The sequence below is a fragment of the Sander vitreus genome, chromosome 10 (assembly GCF_031162955.1).
Source record: "Sander vitreus isolate 19-12246 chromosome 10, sanVit1, whole genome shotgun sequence".
In the NCBI taxonomy this organism is placed as follows: domain Eukaryota; kingdom Metazoa; phylum Chordata; class Actinopteri; order Perciformes; family Percidae; genus Sander; species Sander vitreus.
In genome coordinates, this window is record NC_135864.1 from 20374844 (window position 1) to 20398603 (window position 23760).

At 41.4% G+C, this 23760-nt stretch overlaps 1 protein-coding gene across 1 annotated transcript in view; it reads left to right on the forward strand.

Moving 5' to 3' along the window:
• The window catches only part of abcb7 (ATP-binding cassette, sub-family B (MDR/TAP), member 7), a 31034-nt gene extending 19177 nt beyond the window's left edge, over positions 1–11857 (forward strand). The window contains exons 9-16 of the mRNA XM_078260834.1: positions 887–1061; positions 1576–1733; positions 5470–5633; positions 5797–5926; positions 6406–6577; positions 8048–8151; positions 8868–8975; positions 10350–11857. Of these exons, the coding sequence (XP_078116960.1) occupies positions 887–1061; positions 1576–1733; positions 5470–5633; positions 5797–5926; positions 6406–6577; positions 8048–8151; positions 8868–8975; positions 10350–10568 (1230 nt within the window). The 3' untranslated portion in view covers positions 10569–11857. The remainder of the gene's footprint in view (positions 1–886; positions 1062–1575; positions 1734–5469; positions 5634–5796; positions 5927–6405; positions 6578–8047; positions 8152–8867; positions 8976–10349) is intronic.
• Positions 11858–23760: the final 11903 nt, after the last annotated feature.

A 23760-nucleotide genomic window follows, 5' to 3' on the forward strand; every position in this document is an offset into this window, starting at 1 on the left:
AGAACCTGAACACGGTGCCTTGCATTGCTTCTGTTTGTCCTCCATGTGCTACTTTCTTCTCTCTCTCCATCTCTCTTTCTCTCTGATTTCTTGCATTTCCCTATATGCACATCAGTGGCAAGTCTGTAGCAGCACAGCACCACTGCCGTTTGCTAGAGCAGCAAATCGCCCACTTAACCAGAGCAGAGGAACAATAGTGCAAACTAAACAAACAGCAATATTAGGTAATTGGCAGCAGAGTTGAGGAGGGTTGCTGTTATGATCATGGTGTAGTTTTATGTGCCGAATTTAAGAGATGTGCTTGTGGCTGATTCATGAGGCTGATTTTCTCTAACTGATAGCTATATGTCTTAATCAAAATTAGTGCTTCTTGTGCGGTGTAACACTTCAGAGCTATCTGTGCTAGAGATGTTAATACAGAAGATGACAGTGCCAATGATGAATACTCTGCAGCAATTCTTGTTTAACGTGCAAGTGATGTTTAGGCTTTCCTTACAATTATAATTGCCTAATATTTTATAAACTGTTATTTTGCCATAATCGCTACCCTCAGCCAAAGCTGCTTTGCTGGATTTTGTTCTACCACCCTCCACATCCTTTAAGATCAGTAGGGAGGAGATGAAGATACAGAGACATGAAAAAGTGCTTTAGAAGCCAACTGAGACCCAGACTACGCCCAGAGCGGTCACAGAGAACAAATGCAGCCTTGAGGCAGGCTGCGCTAAAGTGTCTGCCTGACACTACTCTCGCTTATACTTTAACCTTAACCATATTTTGTCTCTCTCCCCCTTTTCTCTCAACTTTCACTTTCTTTCCTTTTGTGAATCCTTTTTGCTATCTCCGTGCCCTGTGTTCCCTCTCTGCATGTTTCTCATCTCGGCTGCAGTACTTCAACAATGAGAAGTATGAAGCTGAAAAGTATGATGGATACCTGAAGACCTATGAGTCGTCCTCTTTAAAAACCACGTCCACGCTCGCCCTCCTCAACTTTGGCCAGAGTGCCATCTTCAGTGTCGGCCTCACTGGCATGATGTTGCTGGCTAGCAAGGGGATTGTGGCAGGTGAGTGTGTGTGATGTCCAATTTTTGGAAAAATCATTCTCTCAAGATCTATAAACCATGAAAAAAATGTATAGCATCCCGGCACAAAATACATCACTGGACCTGAATTGACCTCTTCATGCCCATTATCTGCATCTCCAGCAGTGCATTTAGAAATAAGAAAGTTTAAGAATAAAACCACCTCAAAACAAAATCAAATGGACAGATGAAATAGGACAAGTGAAACCCTGACTGAACGGTATAATAGAAACTAAATGAGAACAAAGCACAGCAAGCATGAAAAAGTGGCATGAATAGGAAATAAATTAGCCATGATGCAGAAAATGAAATCACAGCGGGTGGAGATAGATTCAGACTGTAACATGCTTTGTCTGCTTTCACAACTTCAAAGAGTGAGTGTTCTTTTTTTTTTTTTTTTTTTTTTAGATCTTGTATCCCATGATACTGTACATGCATGATCCAATAGAGCTAGATAATGTGCATGTCTGTAAGTTGTTCTGTTGATGTCGTGTAGGTACGATGACCGTGGGAGACCTGGTGATGGTGAATGGGCTGCTCTTCCAGCTCTCCCTCCCCCTCAACTTCCTGGGCACAGTGTACAGAGAGACCCGGCAGGCCCTAATAGACATGAACACTCTTTTCACCCTGCTCAGCGTCGACACCAAGATCAAGGTAACTTGTCGGCCTGACATGCGTCTTCTCAGTAAACTGCAAAAAAAACAACAACAATGTTCCATTCTTTTTCTTGCTCTCACACGAGAGAACAGTACACTTGCCGACAATAGAAAGTTAATACCGAGTGAAATATAAGATCTAAAAAATTTGATTAAGCCTTTGCAAGAGATCTTTTTCTCCAGCAGCAGCACATAATGGTGGTAAAAGATTTTAACACAGGACTGAGTTATTCTTGGCCGTGTGACATAGCTAACCTATCCACATGTGCTGTAAAAAATGATAGGTTGTAGTCAGACAGTAATTACGTGCTTGATGTGACTCAGGTGCTTCCTCGTCTATTGCCACTTGTAAAGCACGACATTACTCGCTGGTCGGGATGTTAAGAGAAATTGCAGCAGAGCTGACTTTTTGCTGATTTATTTAAAGCGTTAAGTAAGTTAAGTAGCCATTTTAATTGATGCACCCTACATTTTGATTTTGTAGTGTGTAAAACCATGGTTCATGTTTTCGACATTAACAGTTTTTATTTGTCTTGATCAGAATCAGAATCAGAAAAGCTTTGATTGCCAAGTACGTTTTTTACACATACAAGGAATTTGTTTTGGTGTTGTAGGTGCATGTCACACATTCTCTAAAATAAGTTAAACAAACAGGTTGTGTTTGTGTGTGTGTGTGTGTGTGTGTGTATGTATATACACACACAGAATGTAGAAAGAGTAAGAATTAAGATAAAAAGAGCAGATTAAGTAGAGTGGCATGTAGAGCCAGAGGTGGGGTGTGGAGAGAGTCAGGGTGGTTTCCGGGCCTTGTTAATAAGGCTAGTGGCACAGGGGAAAAAACTGTCCTTGTGACGTGAGGTTTTGATCCTGATGGACCTCAGCCTCCTGCCAGAGGGGAGTGGCTCAAAGAGTTTGTTGCCGGGAGTGGGAGGGGTCAGCCACAATCTTTCCAGCACGCTTCAGAGTCCTGGTGGCGTAAAGGTCCTGGAGCGGCGGCAGATTGCAGCCAATCACCTTCTCAGCTGACCGAATGACACGCTGCAGTCATGCCCTTGTCCTTGGCTGTGCTAGCAGCGTACCAGATGGTGATGGAGGATGTGAGGATGGACTCAATAATGGCTGTGTAGAAGTGCACCATCATTGTCTTTGGCAGGTTGAATTACATCCTCTGTTGCGCTTTCTTGACGAGGGAGCTGATGTTCAGCTCCCACTTGAGGTCCTGGGAGATGATAGTTCCCAGGAAGCGGAAAGACTCCACAATGTTAACTGTGGAGTCACAGAGGGTGATGGCAGCAGGTGGGGCTGAATTCTTCCTGAAGTCCACAACCATCTCCACTGTCTTTAGAGCGTTAGAGCTCTATATTGTTTTGCTTGCACCAGGTCACCAGGTGGTCAGCCTCCCACCTGTAGGTGGACTCGTCACCATCAGAGATGAGTCCGATGAGGGAGGTGTCGTCCGCGAATTTCAGAAGCTTGACAGACTGGTGACTGGAGGTGCAGCTGTTGGTGTACAGGGAGAAGAGCAGGGGGGAAAGAACACAACCCTGAGGGGATCCGGTGCTGATGGTCTGTGAGTCGGAGATGTCAGTGGGTTTCGAAATAACGGAACATGTTTGTTTTATTTGCATAGTTTTCTGATAAAAATGATCATTGACTAAAATTGATGATGATATATGAGAGTTTTGTTGTTGAACTGTTTGTGCAGCTCATCTGCTCAATCAGTGATAGTGCTCATTCACCCATTGTATAGAGGACCTAATGGTACACACTAGGGGTGGGAATCACCAGAGGCCTCACGATACGATATCATCACGATACTTACAGTGGTGCTCATAAGTTTATGAACCCATGCTAAAGTTGACTAAAAAGAGGAATAAAAAAATGCCATAATTAAAAAAATGAGGAAAAATTCAACCTTTAACGAAACCAATTTTCTTTGTGAATGAATAATGTATCGTAAATAAATAAATGTGCTTCCTTAAAATACAGGGGGCATAAGTTTTTTAACTGAAATAAAACCAGCATGGGTTCATAAACTTATGAGCACCACTGTATGTCACGATACGATATTATTGCGATTTTAAACATATTGCAATATATTGCAATTTATTACCTTTTTTTCCAACTTCAAATTTTTCCCAATTTCAAATTATGTCCCCAAAAGGGAACTTTGTCAACATCTGTTTTATCTAAAAAGATACATTTGTCTTTGTTCATCTCACTTCAGTTTTATTGCTGCAAAATGGGATTGTCAAGCAGATAAACTGACCAACACATACAGTATATAATAAAAGAACGATACTTGGCGTCTGTGTATCGATACAGTATTGCCACGAAAAATATGGCGATACTATGCTGTATCGATATTTTCCCCCACCCCTAGTACACACTTTTTTGTCCTGTCAAGTTGTGGAAAGAAGGGGAAAACTGTGCTAAATGTTCTGTTTTCAGTTTTCAATTTTTGCCTAATTTTCATTCATATTCTTGTTAACCAAAGGCACCTTTTTGGGCTTGGACTCTTGCACTAAAGTGCTGTCCTCTTCACTGTCCCCTTTAAGTTTTCCATTGCCCACTAGGGCTGCAACTAATGAACATCAAAATCACATCAAATCTTACTTTTGAAAAGCTAAACCAAGAAATGGTTTAGCTTTTCTTTTTCTTGAATGACAAATGATTATGAAAACAGTAGCTGATTATTTCAGTTCAAGTGCCAAGACACATGTTCTGCCCTTTATATACACTACATAGTGTTATTAACGTTGAATTGCCTATTTGTGAATTCAACTTAAAAAGAAATGCCAAGTCACATTCAAAACTAGATCCCGTCCATTCCGATTTTACCATGTTTGTCCTCGGTTTCTTCGCTGTCATAGCTATCACTTTTGTGAGACATTTCAGACATTTCATTGCTTTTATCTTCTTCTTTTTCACAACACGACAGCCCATCTTGCGTCAGAAGAGCACATTTAAGTGCAAATGTGCGCCTGCTGCCTAACAAAATGAATGCCTTTTCCATCTCCAGCCTGTAATTATAGTAGGAGAAATAAATCTGTCCAGTTATTTTTCACTCATCAGTAATACTCCTCTCCATTGTGATTCCCTGTGGAATGGCACTGCCCAGCAGGCCATTACTGTCTGAATGCTTTTTTTTTGTCGTGTGGAACACATTGGCCTATTATGTAGATGTAAAATCATTTAAAACACCCCCTTACTTGAAACTGCTCCGCAAAATAAATTATTTTGGCTATTTTCCATGTTGGGGGTGTGTAAAATTATCATTTGTTTGTACTAATGGACTATGAGTTATTTGTATTAATTGGCTGAGGTGGATTGTGGATGATTGCGTTGTTATTAGATAGTATAGAAACGGAGCGGAACAGGCTTTTACAACTACTCAGGGCAAGGACAGCGCTTTATTTACAGCTGACCTTGGCTGCATCTCAGCACAGCACTCTGGCTCAGCTCAGTATGCACCGAAAGTTTTCACACCTATTGATCCATCAGTCACCATGAAGGGCAGCGTCTGAAGCATCAGTTGAAATGACCTCTGGAATTTGCTGTGAATGTCTCTGCTTTATGTTGGCCATGTTGTCTCTGTGCTCCAGCATTATACCCCTCTACAAGGTGTTGGAGTAATGTTGCATCATGCCGGCCCTTGTCTGCCAGTGGCTGTTCTGTATCCGTCTCCTCTCTCTCCGTTTCGTCTGTATCAACCCTCTGATGGTTTTCTCTAGGAGAGGGATCTCGCCCCGCCATTAGCCATCGCACCACAGGGGGCCACCATTCGTTTCGAGGACGTCTATTTTGAATACCTGGAGGGCCAGAAAGTGCTAACCGGAGTGTCCTTCGAAGTGCCTGCTGGGAAGAAGGTGGCCATAGTTGGTGGCAGTGGGTCAGGGTAGGTCACCTTTCATAGAAGTACTCTGACTGTCAAACCTTTAGCCAGGTATGTGTCATCTCATTTGTATGTGCAGACTTATCATCAGATATCATCAGTAGACTGTGGGGGTGCAGCTCACAGGCAGAATAATGCTGATGATTGGTTCCACGTCTGGTTGCAGGAAGAGCACCATTGTGCGGCTGTTGTTCCGCTTCTTTGAGCCCCAGCGGGGGAACATCTACATAGCGGGGCAGAATATCCGAGACATCAGCCTTGACAGCCTGCGGAGGTCTTTGGGGGTTGTACCTCAGGTCTGAGACGCACCAACACAATCAAACAAACAAAAAAGAAACAATGAAAACATAACGTGTTATCGACACTACATAGATTGTTTGTTTGTTTGTTTTTTTACTATTTGGAGCTTTATCCCCACAAATGAAATGTACATGTGTCTAGATATGAATTTAATATAATATAATGTAATGTAATATATTTGACTTATTATTGATACTTGTATACAACAAGGGGGCAGCATAGAACAAAGTAACATTAGTAGTTAACAACCGCATTAGAAATAAACTGAATTCAGTTAGGTTTTCACTGCAGCGAGCTCAGAGGCCGATCTGAACAGATGGTGCATAAACAGTATTTTTGTCATTTGCGATCCTTCTCTTTCTCCCTCCTACCCCTGTCTTTGTATCTGCAGTCCTCTGTTTCTGTCTATGCTGCAATAAAAATATTTTCTGAAGCCTCTTTTTTATTTTTTTTTTCCCAACTGTGTCTGTATCAGGATAGCGTTCTGTTCCACAACACCATCTTCTACAACCTGCAGTATGGGAACATCCACGCTACACCAGAGGAGGTGTACCAAGTGGCGCGGCTAGCAGGCATCCATGATGCTATCCTCAGGATGCCCCATGGCTATGACACCCAGGTTGGGGAGCGAGGGCTCAAGCTGTCAGGTTTGCTGCACTATTATGACTACTGTTTAAATATGGTCTCCTCTGCAGAAGCAAGTAAAAGAGCTGTGTGTTCTATGTATTTCCCTGGATGGTATACTAAGTTAAACAATTTAAAACCCAGAAATAATCTAATTATATTGTTCTTGTTTCATCTATTTTCATTATTGATTAATCTGTCGATTCAACATTAAAAAAACATGTTTAATTTATATTGATGTACAAAAGAGAGAAGCCGCAAATCCTCACATTAAGTAGGTGGGAGCAGAGAATGTTCTGCAGTTTCATTGATAATTGACTATTAACTATTTCTATCAAAATTGTGGAAGATTAATCAACTAATAATTTCATCTCTAATATAATATTGCTATGGTGATGTGAGGTATGATTTGGGGTATGGTATCAGAATGGGGCTTGAATATTTCTGGTCTCAGTGGGTGATTAACAGTACTGCAATCAGGCTGTATCTAACTGTTACAGCTGTTGTAGCTGAACTCCTAACTACATTACATGTCATGTAATTACCCAAATAATATTCTATTATATACAGTATATTAGGGTGGCAGGTGCCATCTTATTTGTATGCTTTGAGGAATAAATGTGACTGAGAGACTACAAAATGCAGTGAGCAGTATTAACATTTGTACAGCTCTAGATTATATTAACATTTCTGTCTAACTATTGCATTTGAAAATACTTTTAAGACTTTGTTTATGAGCTGCTGTCTTGTAAAAGAAGCTGATAAATAAACTTGATTTAATTACTAAATTTGACCTTATTTTATGAGTTTCATTATGAGACTTCATCTGCAGCTGCACCATTATTTCATTGTCCTTTTCTGAGTAGTGTGTGAACTTGTTTAATGGCACGCTGCCTTATTTGATCTGCAGTGATAGCACACGATCACGTAGTATTTTGCTCCTATCATCACGCTGCAACTCATTTAGCCAACATGAACACACAATGTTTAACACACACTGTGTGTGAGCACTTTCACTCAAAATTCAAGATGCAATTACTAGCAGCACAGATTTCTTTATGTGGAGTGCCTGAGTGAGTGAGAGAACGGACAAAATAAAGACATGACTAACTTCTCATTAATTTATCTGCTGCTGTACGTGACAGCTGCCAATGAGTTTGTCAGAGGAGGGGGGGCAGTCGGGGCTGTGATGCTCCAAACTTCCTTCATTGCCGCTCTCCACTGCCAGCAGTATTTATATCTGCAGAATGCCACTTGCTTTCAAGAGGCCACACAGCTCATATGTAATAAAGACCGAGTCAGACACAGTGGCAGAAATCTTTGATGACTTTTCCCTTACACTCAAATGAAAGTGAAATTTTACCAGCCCTTTGTTTGAGGTAATTATCTGATGAGAAGGGTCAGAGAGAGACCTGCTGTATTCTTACATATTTCAAACTTTTTGCCTTTAGCCTGGTTTGCTTTTATTCATGACATCTGTTGTTTTGTTTCAGGAGGGGAGAAGCAACGTGTTGCCATTGCCCGCGCAATACTAAAGAATCCACCTGTCCTGCTGTATGATGAAGCAACATCCTCCCTCGACTCTATCACCGAAGAGGTGGGCCTGACAGTGCATGAACATACACACACTGACAGACACAGGCATGCTTACTGCATACCATAACCACAAGTGCCCGTTGTCTGCTGCACGTACAGGTTGACACCTCAGCGTGCCTGCATACACATTTAGCAGAACAAACACCAAGTCACCTGCTGTAGATGCACAATAACTCAGCTCACTCCTGCGTCATACACAGCGTGACATACACCCCCTCTCGCTCGCTCGCGACACACACACACACACACACACACACAACCCCCATGTTCTCCCCTGCTACCTGCCATTGTTTTCTCCTGTTAATCCCAGCTCAGCTTAAACCTCACAGTCTTTGTAAATGTTACATCTAATAAAAAAGTTCAGCATGCCCTCTCTGAACTTCAGGGAAAAGGGTGGGGCAGTAGATGTGGTTGTTAATTGAGATTTGCTGTTGCTTCTCATCACAATGGTGTTTTAAAATTATCATATGTAAACATTGGAACGAAAAGTATATGAAGGTGGATGTTGCTGAGCAACATGCTGTTGACTTAGCTTCTCCTTCGAATCAAAGTTTGGGAGTACATTTCATATATATCCTGTCATTAATGCACTTTTTACATATTATTTTTGCATGCCACCATTATTGCAAACCTGGGGAACTATTTTCTTTTAGATAAGGGGTTACTCTTGTAAAGCCTAATGGAGTGATTAAGTTATTTGTCTTTGTGTGCTTCCAGAACATCCTGACTTCAATGAAGGAGATGGTGAAGAACAGGACATCAGTGTTCATCGCCCACAGGCTTTCCACAATCGTAGACGCAGACGAGATTATAGTGCTCAATGAGGTAAGAACTCATCCACTTATTTTTTTACTTGATCTCATACCTTGCCTAATTAACATTCCAGCTGTAATGTCAGCTTAATAAAAAGCAAATAATATGACGGTTCAGAGTTTCCGAGCAAAAACATGCGCTGTGTTAATTGCCAGTCCAATTAGACGATTTTTCATTGAACGGAAGGATGATGACCTGCACTCTGCGTGACCTTTAGCGCACTGTATCTGCAAGACACAAGAATTTAGAGAGCAACCTCATTCGTTTTGTGTTACCTTTCTACAACGTACATGATGAAAACATGCTTTGTTTAGCTTTTCTCATTAACTTCAACAACAACAACAGGACACTGTTGGTAGAAGTGAATGTATTATTTTCTCCATAAGGGCTCATTAAAGCAGTCCAACTCGACTGGCTGTTTTGGTCAGATGGCGTGTCTTGTTTGTCTCGATGACTAATAATGTATGGGCCAGCTTCCCAGACACTGATGAGGCCTCATCCAGGACTAAACATGTCTTTTAATGGAGCTCACCATTCAAATGGTTTATCTGTACAGGTTTTGGTCAGATGTGTTTAAGTCGTGCTGAAGGTGCCATAGCGACATAGAGTATGTTTTTAAAATCTTTTCGATGCATTGTCACATTGTGTCTCGTGCATCAGAGAAATATCCAAGAGAAGAGAAAAATGCTGCAGTAAGTAACGGGCTGGGCTTGAGACACAGTGCAGCACAAAAAGACAGAGGGAAGTCAGTTATTATCTGGAAAGTAAGAGTTAATATGAGAAGTAACACAGATGAAATGACATTTTCCACCAGTGCTCGACTCAGATAGGATAAAATGAGAAGAGGTTTCTTTGAACTGTGGCGAGTGAGCATGTGTCGTTCCCGAGTCAGATGGAAGGGATCAGAGGGTTGTGGCGAGGAGGCATGTTTGCGTGTGATGTCGCCATGCCGTTTTCTGGTGTCACCAGCAGAGGACTGCCTGGGGTGCTCATTAAAATAACGAGCGGAGGCAGTCACATGCTCATCTTGGGTGCACTAAAGATGATGCCAACACCTCTGCATGCTCATCGGAGGTGGGGGATGGGAGTGCCTTCATTTGTGTTTGACTGTGTGGGAGGGATGCGTGTTTGTTGCGTGTGTCTGTGAGTCTGTGTTTTTGCGAGAGAAATTGCAACAGTTGTTGGGGAGGCGGCAGGGATTCTAGGGAGGGGGGGAAGCTGAGTCTCCGCAGTGTGTGGTCACTGTTGTGTGGTCATGACGACATGCTAACTATAGGACTCTGTGTTCATGGCCTCTTCATTTTAACTTCATGTGTGCTGCACAACTTGCATGGCAAGTTCAGGTTCCATGTGTTTCTTCTTTCCTGCTCTTTTCTTGAATGCCAGGGTAAAGTGGCAGAGCGAGGCAACCACAACGCCCTCCTCAGTACCCCTGGCAGCTTGTACGCAGACCTGTGGAACGCCCAGAACAGCAAAACCCTCAACATTAACAACCGCTCGCCCAAGCCGCCGGATGAGCGCATATCCCAGAAGGAGGAGGAGAGGAAAAAATTGCAGGAGGAGATCCTCAACAGCGTTAAGGGCTGTGGGAACTGCTCCTGTTGAGAGAAGCTGCCGCCTCAGTGTCTCTACATCCCTCACAGATGGCCTACACTGGAATCCCTGGTCTATACAGTATTTGGGAGGGAGCAGAGTGGGGTTACATCCTCTCCACCCACTCAAGCCAAGCCCCCCCCTTGTGACTATTTCTCCTCCTCATGTGAATAAAGGCCACTGCTCGCCAAAGTGAAGGAGGAGGAGCAGAACAGGGAGCAAGTGTGTTTAGCACTGGCTGGTGTCCAGAGATGGAGCTTTTATGCCAGTTGTCTCAGCTGAAGCCAAGCATAAGAGACCTTGTATATCACATACGTGTGTGTAAGACATCTGTTAGTCAACATGGTTGCCCCCCCCCTCCTCATTTTTGACATCAGGTTTATTGACATCTTCCATTGCAATGGAAACATATGAGAGTACACATAATTACTTGCTTATATGCCTTGATGTTGACACACAATTTCTATTGATTTAGATTTGTTTTAATTTATTTTCAAAATAAACCAAACCTATAGTTTTTTTTTTATATATATATCGAGGATGTGCACATATTGCAATTTATTCTGCAAATAGAAATACTGAATTACAAAGATCGTCTTGCAGTATGTGATGGTTTGAATAACACTATTTCCTTTAGCAGACACAATGGGATTCAGTCATAATGCACATTGCCCATGACGTTTTAATGCATGTTCTAAAAATCTAAAATTTGGCAGATTATCATGTCTTCTTGATTCGACTCACAGCATAATATGGATGTTTGGACTCATGCAAAATAGCTCCCCAATGAATTAGCAGTTTGTCACAGTCACATTCATGTAAATATAACACTGAGATTGACGAGATGTAACTCTAATAAATCATTAATGGTTTTCACCATAATTGGAGCCACAATAAGAGGCAACAACTTGAAAGTCTCCTCTGGGAACGTTTCACTGTCATATCATTTAGCCTTAGTTGACGGGCCTTTTTAAATGAAACGTTATTCCGAGTTTTAACAGTGCTAAGACAGCTTTTTGGATTGTATGGTCACAATACAAAGATGTATTCCTGAAGGTTACATGAAAATGTTAATATTTAAAAACATGACAGTACGCTTATGTCCTCATTTTCTGAGGGCTGTTTTGGTCTGTGGGGTGCACATTTTGTTTGGAACCTTGGTATGTTATTGTATCTATAAATGAGAAGAATTATTCTTGTACTATACACACAGTGTGAAACCTGTTTCATAGTATTCTGGACTATGTTGACTGTGAGTACACTGCCGACAGATGAATAAATGTTGGGTTTTGTCTAAATAACATGTCTCCTGCTGTTTTTCTGATTAGAGTTGAGTGATATGACGATGATATAGCTAATGAAATACATTTACATACCAAACTGGGGGATGGGACCCTTCTGTGTTTTGGATATATAACTAAAGGGGTCACAAGACCATACAATACTATCCAAATGTGCAAATGAGAATCTACACATTATGTATTACATTTACACTGTTATTTCATTATTCTGGTTTATTTGTTCATTGTTTAAGTTTAGTATATGAAGCAGCAAAGTAACAGTCAGGAAAGTTGCAGCATCTGCAACAATGATGATGCCGTCTACCGTAAATCACCAAAGAAGAAGAAGATAGAAACACAGCCTCTGATTGGTCGACACTCACCTGACAACATTCTGATAAGATTCAAGATGGCCCGGGCTAACAGTAAAACAATACCTTTTCATACAAAAAGATGAATAAATAACCATTCCGTTGTGGATATATCGTTCTGGACTTATTGTGCAAAGTCTCTGAAAAGACACTGCAGTTCCAGGCCGGATTACAAAGCTTCTTGAAGTCCTAAGATTACACAGAAGCCCTCTTTGGAAAGTCCCCGGTGTTACCTTTCAGGCTAAACAAGAGAATGACGCTAGCTTGAAGCAATGTGGAGATATTAAACATTACTTTATATAATTTATGGATGGATGGCATGGAAGACCTCGTTGAAATGGTGCATTTCTCTGCTTCTAAACAAACAGAAAATAAGTCTCTATACTGTATTGATCTGGAGATATTGAATATGATATAAAAGGTATATTTTGGACATGGAATAAAGGAATATCTTTTAATATAATTTTGGGAAACATGCTTATTCACCTTGCAAAGAGTTGGATGAGAAGATTGATACAATTAATTGATACCACTCTCATGTCTCAGTTCAATATAAGGTTTTAGCCAGCTGCCGTTTAGCTTAGCCTAACTGTTACCTTCACAGTTTGTTTATTACTTCTACTGATGCTTCTTGTTGTTGCACTATCCACTTTGCTGCTGTAACACTGCAAATGTCCCCGCTGTGGATTTATTATTTTAAGTATCTTCATGTTTCTTGTATTTAATTTACATTAATCTCAATTGAATCTCTGGAAATGTTACTATATCATGATGCGATGTATCTTTATACGGCAATATAAAATGACATATACCATGAGAGAATATTTATTTATTCTCAGTTACGTCAAGTTAATACTATATTTTAAGAAATGATCTTGCTTTTAAGAACACATTTTCAATACAGCAACATTGGTATCAAAATGTGTATCCCCTGATTCATAAACAAAGTAAAATTGGGTATACATTGAGTGTGTAACCCATGAGAGAAGTCAAAGAAATTGTTTCAGATTCTTGATCTGTCTTCCCTTGAATACAAGTGGGTTAGAAGTGTTGAATCTATGGACACAATCCCAGCACTCTTGTGTTCATTGTCTAGTGGACAGAATGACAGCGGATCCCCCTCAAGAACCCCTGCAGCTCCCTGGATCCTCCTCTGGGACCTGATGCATTAGACCACGCTTCCTGTAAAGGCCTTTTGGCAAGATTATAATTGAAACCGACAATAACAAAAACATTCACATAACGATGACAGACCAAGCCCTGCTGCGCCGTATAGTGAGGCCTCCACCACCACCTCTGGAGGAAGTCACACATTATAGATGAAAGTAGACTTTGATAGAGCCCTGCTTGAAAGGAAAGCAACTGGCTGATTACTGGTTGGATGGGTTTCCTTTCATGCATCAGATGTCCAGGCAGATGAGTTGATGTTAATGGCGTCCTTCTAATCTAACCTAGGAAGAGATTATGAGTCAATTCATTAGCGACTCCCAACAACGTCCAGCTGCCCCTAACAGGTTATTCGCTAATTATTTGCTGAATATAATTTGTCTGCTCGGGTTCTGTGAGAGAGCTTTGGGTATTACACAGAACAGGATTTTTTTGTTGTTGCTTCTCCTCTTTTTTTTTTGCTGAGGCAAAGCTTTGTGTGTGTTTGATACAGTCAAGGACGTAACACATGAAGTATTGAAGACACTAAGCAATCTGAAATGGACATACACATGGAGGGTGCTATTTATGTTTGAAAACTGAATCACAAAATCTGTTGTTCAATGACCCTTAATTGTTCTGTATGGCGTGCATGTGATCAGTGTGTTGTGAGCTGTTTGTCTGCATGTCCTCGGGAGGTAATGAGGAAGCCATGTCCCTGCTTACCATGCAGCATTCTGCAGGCGCAAAGGATGACAGCCACACAAAGACCTTTAATAACGTCTTTAATATGAACCGCAGCAGGAGATTCAGCCCCTAATGCAAACCACAACCTTCTACTGAAGGCCAGATTTTCAAAGAACATGCTGCTAATGTGCAGACAGGATCTCCTTTTTAAAAGCACTATTTCTGTCAAAGCATGGCTATATCATATTATGAACTGGTGATTCAGTGTTGGATTTAATATGTAGGCCTAGATCTTCTGAAAAAAAGAGAGCTGCATCCCTGGTCCTATGAAAGCTTTTCAGAGTGCACAGGTGATAAGAGGGCTTCAGCCACACACGTCAAATCCCTGCTGACCCTTATGTGGCCTGTTGCTGAAGTCTGCAGTGCTTTTTTTCATCATGATAACAGGCAGAGCGGGCACCAGACAGTCAGCTCACTCCCATCCCACTACAACGGAACAAGTATGTGGCCAAGGGCGTCTACGGCTTGATAAATATGCAACGATGCCTCAGAGAAGATGTAGTTATTTCCACCGTTTTGTGTGGGAGTGTAAATTTATGTGCGTAATCCCTGTGTACTATATCAATGCTCCTGGTCAAAACGAGAATGAATATTCACACATGCGTGCACTCGTGCAACACAAATGTAGAGTTTTTATTCCATCTCTGCACATATACAGTATGCTGTGCTGCTGCCCATGCAACCTCTGAGCCGAGCCTGAGTGAGCCAGGCCACACATTTGTAATATGTACGCTTGCTGCAGAAACAAAACTTATGAATATCTTATGTATTTAAATGTGTTCTACACTCGCTGGCAAGGTTTTTCCTTTTTAGAGCAATAAAAAAACTGAATCTTTTTCACTTCTGATTTTGCAAGGTTAAATACTTGTCTCCTTTTGAAGGCAACTGATAATTTTTTAAAGGTTCTCCTTAAAGGGGACTCCTCTGATATCTAAAAGTTGGCTCATTTATTGTATTTTCTGCAAAACATTTTGTGTAGGATGCTACAGGCAGAGATAGAGGCTGAAAGGGAAAATGCACCCTGAGAATATAAACCCTACAGTTTATCCCTTCACTGATTTTGAACAGCAAAGATGGTGATGTCATTTAATGTCACAGGTGAAGTGACACTGAATTAGTGATTGAATCTGTGGACATTTTTACTCTGCTAGCTGTGAATCACAAAATGTCCCCATGTCCCAGTGAAATGACTATGGCTGCTGTCAAAGAGTCCCACAGGAGTTGTTCCATTATTCACTGTCTACAGAACAGCTCTGGTGCCTGTGCCTGGGTGACCTCATCAACTCTACTGTCTGTCTTGCTGCTGTTCAACCTTACAAAACAATCAATTAAATTGTTAAAGTGTTACAGAAATAACTTTAGCTTTGGAAGAGAAATAATATTCAAGGGTTCGGTTTTAATCTCTAAGACAGGGGTCTTCAACCTTTTTTAACCCAAGGACCCCTTAACTGAAAGAAAGACGGAGCAGGGGACTCATCTTTTAATGTTACACATACATGTGGCACAGTGAATCTTTAGAATGAACTGTATCTGTGGATGGCTATCTTAGTGACTACCTTACCTATAGGCCAGTAAGCCTATCATCAGTATATTTGCTAATAATATGTTGGAATTATGAAAAAGACTTTCAAAAATTGACAATGATTTGGAGGCCCCCCTGCAGTCACTCTGAGGACCCCCTAAGGGTATCGGACCCCCTGTTGAAGATCTCTGCTCTAAGAGCAGAAGAACATGTTTAGAACTGTTATTGACATTAAAAATGTACTTCCCCATAAACATGATTGGTCATTTTCTAAATGTATTATAACAACCTTCTAAAAGATAGGTGTGCCAGGTGTGGTGTCACAAAAATCCCAGAACTTTACCTATGACTTTGTTGAGGAGAAACCTATAAAACTGGATCAAATGACTGAGGGCCCTGGTGAGGAGGATACATGTGTTTGCTCTGGTCCTGCTCTGTCATTCAGTGGTCTTTTGCTCTAAGACTTTTAGAAGGATTCACATGAATCGGCGTGAACCTGCGTGTGTATTTTATGTATGCTTTTTGAATGAAGCTGACCACATCTCAAACAGAGCTGACAAATCAGACCAAATGGCCTCTTCTTAGACTGTTTGGTCAGGCACACGGATGCTAATACAAAGATGGATGCACGCAGGTTACAACTGTCATAATCATATTGAAGATTTCACAGCAACTGTCAGACCTGGTGAGTGTCAAAGCCTGACATTTCAGCATTTACATTCTGCTCTCAACTCCATGCAGCCTTTAATTTTACATGAGTTTGGATGCCACCTCCTGTAGATTAATTTCCACTGTGTTATGGAGAATCTTTCCATTTTCCACATTCAACTCAAATGACCTTTTCAGCTGCTCAGCCTGGAAATTCTCACTTTATTATTTAAGTTTAAAACATTTTATTACAATACTTAGTCTGTCAGTATGTGCTCCTGTCATTCTGTACAGTACAGTCCTTATCTTGACATTACCTTTATTCTGCATTTTCCTGAGTTGCATGTTCAGCCTCACTCAGACTTACTTTTGTCACAATTGCACGCTGACATCTTTCTGGACAGAGTAAGTCTTACTGCATCTACTGTAAAACTTTTTTTTGACAGCTTAGACATGAAAGGGGAGAGAGAGGGAATGACATGCAGCCACCGAACCCGTGGCCGCTACATCGAGGACTGAGCCTCTGCATAATGGGCTGCATATGACTAAAACTCAACCGAATGGCTATTCTTGCCATCAAAATAATAAAGACAGTACCTAAATCAACCAAATTAACCAAATCATTAATGTGAAGTAGAGTATTTGGTCAAATATTACACACTGACCCAGCTATCTGCACTGCAATGAGCCTTTGTTTCAATCTTTGGTTATTGATGCAAAAATCATGAAACATTTAACCAAGATTATATACATAATCCATATACTGTAAAACAAGTACAGGCTACATATGTATGTATTAATATGTCCCGTGGGAGCTAATGTTTTACAATGTAACAATAATGGAAAAACAATTTATGACTCATACAGAAATCCTGCAAAACCAAATAGGAAGGACACCAGAATCCTCAATACTAAAACACAAAAACGTAGACAATACAATTGATTCACTCCACATCTGTGTAAAAATGTACCTGTAATGCTTCCAGCTGTGATGAACAGTTCTTTGGGCGTTGCATTAAGAAAACTTGTTATTGGGTCTTGTTAAGTTATTCTTTTATATTGTGTACATTCAAATACAGTATCTTTATTTTAATTCATTTTAAAGAGAGTATCTGCTTTATAGCTATATTAATTCATGAGGACAAATATAACATCTTTTAAATACTGTATTATGCCACATTTATGAGATGTTCATTTCCTTATGTTTACAGTTAGCTGGATATGAAACTGGCGGCACCAAATGTTATGAGCCTTTATGACAATTACATTATGTTTTGGTGGTCAATGCTTTATATTATACAGATAATGGATGGATCTTCACATAACCAAACCATTTAAACCCTTAATTTAAACTTTCCAACATAAATATTCATTATATGTAACACGTAAGTTTCAGTGTTAATTTGTGTAGTTGAGCCTATTATTTCATATTACACTCATCACACTGTGGTAGTGATTACCTCTGTTTACTGCAAAGACATGAAGAAACTCTATAATTATAACAGCATGACAATGTTCTGCTCTTGTCAGCTTTGAGTTTTGTTATCAACTTGCTTTGCTTAAGAGAAGCTGTAAGCCAATTTGTCCTCTACGTAAAAACATCTGTAATGATGAAGGTATTTTAAGAAACGTGGCTATAATTTCTGTTACTATGGAGTCACTATTGAGTTGATTAGTCTTGTACTTTACGTGGAAAGTGGGCTCATAAATTGAATGCTATACTCATCTATTTCCAAGGTAATTTTCTGTGTGTGTGTGTGTGTGTGTGTGTGTGTGTGTGTGTGTGTGTGTGTTTCATAGAGTTAAAGACACTGTAGATCAAGACCACAAATTGTACCAGTGTGCATGCTTTGTGTATGACCACACAGAACAAGCTCAATAACAAGGAATACCAATTTGTCTTTACATGTGCTATCAGTAATAATGTATGTGACCGAGCTGTAGGAGTTATATCGGAGGCCATTACAGCTCAATTGTGTTTTCGCACAGCAGGAAATCCTCTGTTTGGTTTAAATAAATTGTTTAGTTTGGGTTCTGTTTCATTGGGCATTACTGCACATTTAGATTACACACACTTTCACATCAGTAAAGACGGAAACTGAAGAGCGTCTGAATATTTATATCTTAAGAAAGACTTTTAGGGCTAATGGACCGGCAATAATGGTAAAGCTGAAACAAGAAGTTTGTTAATCTATAAATCGATCAACAAAGAGTTAATCTAAAACCATTTAGATAATTGATAAATAGAATATAATAGAAATGACTAGATCAACATCTTTTAAAGCAAAATGCCAAAAAGTCACCGGTACCAGTTTGACATTTTTAGACCGAACAATTAATCGGTTAATAGATAAAATAATTGTCAGAAGAATTAATAATGAATAAATAGTTACGGTCAATAACAATGATGTCATAAGTTCCCAGAGCCTAAGGTAACGTCTTCAGATGTCTTGTTTTGTCCACATCCAAAACCCAAATATATTCAATGTACAGTGATATAAAACAGAGGAAAAAAGCAATTCAGCACATTCTAGAGGATGGAAGCAGCAAATGATAAACAATTCATCCAGTCAAATCGTTGTTGATACATTTTTGTCTGTTGATTAATCGATAAATCAACTAATATTAAGATGTTTGCTTTCAATCGTGGATTTTAAAGGGCAGTGTATCAAACAACTTTCCAAAATATATTATTGATATGAATTATATATATATGAATGAAAGTGCTGGTGTTTGTGTATAGACGGTTTTGATTACAGTACATCATGTAGCCTGCACTGTGAGCTCTCATATGAAATAATTCTGCATTGTATCTGCAGGAAATATAATAAGATCAGTGTGATATTTGACCGGAAACATCCCATTGTTTTTTTCAGTTTTTCCAATTAAAATTATTGCAATCTATTTAATCGATCATTCATTGATTTCTCACTTCTTTTTTGTTTTACAGTTTGCAGATCCAACTCACTCATATTGAGAGAGAGAGAGAGAGCGAGAGAGAGAGAGAGAGAGAGAGAGAGAGAGAGAGAGAGAGTCTATCCAAATATTGCTTCCAGTCCGGTAAGTGTCATGAGTAGGCTTATCATCCAGCATAGGCATACATGAGTAGTCTATTCATTATTCATGTCATTGCAGTTGCCCTGTTATGATACAGTCCTATTTGGAGTGGGCTACCTGATTTGCTCAGCGCGTCCGTCAAAGCAGTGCGTGGCCCTGCGTCGGCTGGCTGTGCGCGTTCATAGGTCGGACCGAGAAGAATCGGAGGGGGAGCAGGCAAAGTGCGCGCCTACGAGACTGCGCGCCGCAAGGAGGGGGAGAGGTCCAGCTGCAAAAAAAATAGGAAGAAAAAATACGCCGTGACAATGGCAACATCAAGCATCTCGTAAAAGGTAGATAACAGGCGAGGGGGCGCCACGAATCGGGAGTTTGAGAGGCGACGGCCCCTGTTGGTCCTGAGAAAAGCGGCGATATTAGGACATGCTGGCTGCCCTATAGCGCGTTTCCTGGAATACGAATTCTTCCGTAATTGAAAATGGAGCGGCGGGGGAGAGGAGAGTCGCGCTGTCTCCATCATTGAGAGGCGCGTCCACCTGCTATTACTGGAGGCCCGGGCTGCTGCTGCTGCTGGTGGTGGTGGCGGGGAGGGTGGGGGGGGGGGGGACATGCAGGGGAAGTGTTTGCATTTCGGGGGAAAGACGCATCTCTGATACTGTCCAAAGCAGCTGAGAAGGATCCCATTGCGACGGGGGAAAAACGCAGTTTGGGCGCATACGCTCTGGAGGTAGGCAGTGAAACGTTATTATGCTGCTATTCAGCGTGCCGTGTGTATTTGAATAGGGAGCGAGCTATATTAGGTATGCACATGACAGCTTGATTTATACACACTGATATATATATATTCCTGCTTTGCCTGATTTGGTCTGATCGGACATTTTATTCAAAGGGAGAACACACCAAGCATGCGGTGTAGTAGCTGCCTGCCCTACCTCCTTGGGACAGCTGTCGTAGCCTAAATTCATTTGTCTCTGCTCCATCGATTACCTATTCCCTGCGAAAAATACCCCCACTTATTTAAAGCACAGGCACTGACCTATTCGCTTTAGGCTCAGAAATTCAACACAAATACAGATGCCACGTGTGGTTGTTCATATCAATGCCAGTTGCCTTGCACTGTTTGTATGTTTTGAAGACAAACGGTGGCCTGTGGACGTCATTTTGAATCAACGCTATGCATCCCGAGCAGTGCTGTCCCAAAATGAATAAGAAACGAATACAGAGGAATATTCTATAATCCAAACTAATGAATGATTCATGAATGGGCTATTGAACCCCAATGGGATAACACATCATCTTACAGCTAGGCCCCTCCACTGTGATAAGGTGAATAAATGATTCATAAACGGTTTATAAGCACAAATTCTTAAAATTGGCCTTAACACCATGATGGCAGAGCACACACAGGTGCACTAAGGCATGTGTGAATGCCTGCACTGTCGGGTCACTACATTAGTAGCTTACTGTGTCTGTGCTACGCTTTAAGGATGCCTCATGACAGATGTTTATTGGATGTCCCAGTCACACTGCGAGCCAGACAAGCCATGCCAGAGAATAATGAGCTGCAGCCCATAATAACAGCCACTGTGTGCTGTGGTTTTGTGGAGGTGTTAGAATCAGTTGTGAACTTTGTTTTAAATAGGGTTTTAATTGGATTAAATTTTAACGAGCTAGAAATTTCCCTGGCTGATGTTTATTGGAATGCCTTGTAAGATGGGATTTTCAAATAAGAACTTGGTAAATTTATTGCCACAATTAATGATCTGCACTGCACACAGTTATTGAACCCGACATGACTTGGTTTGATTTATGTTTTGAAACATTTATTAGAGTATTTGACAGGGTGTTTTACTTTTCAGCATACATTGGGTAAAAAAAGAAATGTAATGTTAAACTGATGGAGGCCAGAGGGCAGCCTGTCACTTCCCTCTCCTTCTCTAATGTGAAGACAGCAGTGGAAACCAGATGGAAGGCCATGCATTGATTGAGTCAAAGAGAGCCTATAAGAAGGCCAAATTGAGTTGACACGTTGATGTGGGTGTCATTAACATACATGATAATGTGTGTCGTCATTGGTAGAGGCTATACGTGACGTGTGGAACGGAGAGGGCCTCCTAGCTCTGGCCGCTTGGCCTTGTTTGAAGATCATAGATGCGGAAACTAACAGGAGCTATCATATCAAACTGTGTCTTCATTCTGTGATGTGCCACCAAGCTTGCCATGGAGGTTTTGGCTTAACAGCATTTGCCATTCACATCTCCTCCTGGTCAGCTCTCATTGCTTTCACTAAAGTGCCATTCTTCGTTCCGTTTCAAATTGGGTGAGAAATTGAGCCCAATGACACATTACACGATGGCTCTGTTCAACAGTAGCAAGGACAGCGCTGGAAGGTTTTCTGAAAATGTGTTTAAAATGCTATCCGAGCATTATGTTGCAGCAATAAAACCACCAGCTTGTGTACATAGTCTCTTATCTTCCCCTGCCCATGTGTGCTCTGTGGCTTCTCCTCTGCTTCAGCCTTAGGCACATGTGTTGGGCCTTTACTATCCCGTCTGTTGAATGGGAGAGATACATACATACATACATACAGAACGAACTGATCCTCATCAATCATCCTTTTTCTTACCAGTGGACATGTTAGTCATATATGAGGATCATGTTTCTGATGAATATTTTACACCTTGCATCTTCTAATCACTATTAGGCACGATAAAGTAAAAGGATAAAACAATGCAGTATCGCAAATGTTTATTTGTATGATAATTATTTAGTAATTAGGTATTGCCTGATAGATAGAAAGGGCTTTCCCTGCCTATGAAGCCCTGCTGTGTTTTTATGTCTGGAGCTCTGCAGTTTTCTCTGCACATTGTATCACTACTGTATGGAAACACCTTGGCTCTGTCCCAGTCTATGTAGAAGAATGCTGAACCCTTCGGAACTAACTGTATGTTTAAGCACACTGGGTTTACTGTATGTCAGGCCACTGTATGCAGAGGCCTGCTGCGTCGACCCTGGCCCTGCGTTAGGGCTGTGACATGCTGGCTGCGACCCAGCGGAGGCAGTCTTTCTCTGTGCTGCTGCCGTTGTTGAGTTCTGTAATTAAAGGCAGAGGTAAGTCCAGGGGAGAAGGCTGGGCTCTGATTGCTTTTCATGGCCGCAAGGACTGAGCTGCAGCGTGTCCTGAGGGACTGAGGCGCTGCTGAGCTCTTTGCTGCCTGCTCTGCCCCCCAGACGGGAGCTGTTCCAGGAAGACACACACATTGGTACTCACATGCTGCTGGCAGACTCAGGCACACACAGTAAACATACTCAAACACATCCTGCCGCACACACATACACAGTGGCTGAGAGAAGCAAACATTACATCTGTAGCTGACAGGCAAACTGCACTAATCTACATTAAAGGGGCGCTATGCCGTTTTGGCCATTTCTTCGCTGTTTTCTCACTTTTTGCTCACAGGTTTCTCTATAGAGCTCCCTCTACAGCTTCGGAATAGATATTTGGCAGCTCCTATGTTTACTTGTGTCTGACTCCTCACTCGGTCAGTCTGCCGTTTCCTCTTTCTCTGTTCCTCCGACAATGCTTTCCTAGCTTTCTGCTTCCTTTTTGCCAGCTCAGCCATGAAGATAGTGTTAAAAACTCCATCGCTACCTTGTTAGCCGGTTCCTGAATGGGCGTATGTGTGCAGTGCCGTGAAGCAATTTGTTACATCACGAGACTTGATATCACACTGATACTTCCTGACGCTGAGGTGCTCACAGGTGCTAGGGGGGAGCGAGACGACCAGCATTCAACTCGAAAAAAGACATATAACCATTCCAATACTCCGAAGCTGTTCAGTTAAGGTAAATTAAGCTTAAAAAAAACTGCATAGTTCCCCTTTAAAGAATGCCCCGTTTTAGAAAATATGTGTCAGTATAAGGCGTGAGGCACTGAGGCAAAACTGTTACAGCTCAGTCATGTAATGAATTAAAAACAGCGCAATCAGAAATACATTAGGATCTCTCCCTCGATTGGTTGCTGGTCGGCATTGACAGAGCAGTTGATGTGTGATAGGGCTGAGTGTAGTGTGAGCAGAGGCTGCCTGTGGTTGTCTTGGCCCAGCGCTCTGCAGGAGGAGCTGTGCCTCCTCCCCACCCACCCTCCCTCCCTCCATAGCAGCAGCCAAACCAATGATGGCTGCTCTGCACTCTGAGGGCCTGGCAAACATAGACATGCTCACATATAGGATCTGGGGAGCCCCCAGCACTTTTAGGGGAAAAATGGCCTCAGCGCTCCCCTCTCGTCTTTCTCTGGATTCATTCATGACAGCTTTCTGGTTAAAGTACACTGAGGGTTTAAACCATCACTTGCCTTACAAGTCCTATCAGAGAGATTCCCGTGGAAGGCGTAAGTAAGAGTACTTTGAGGATAAGAGGTTTAAAAAAAAACGAGA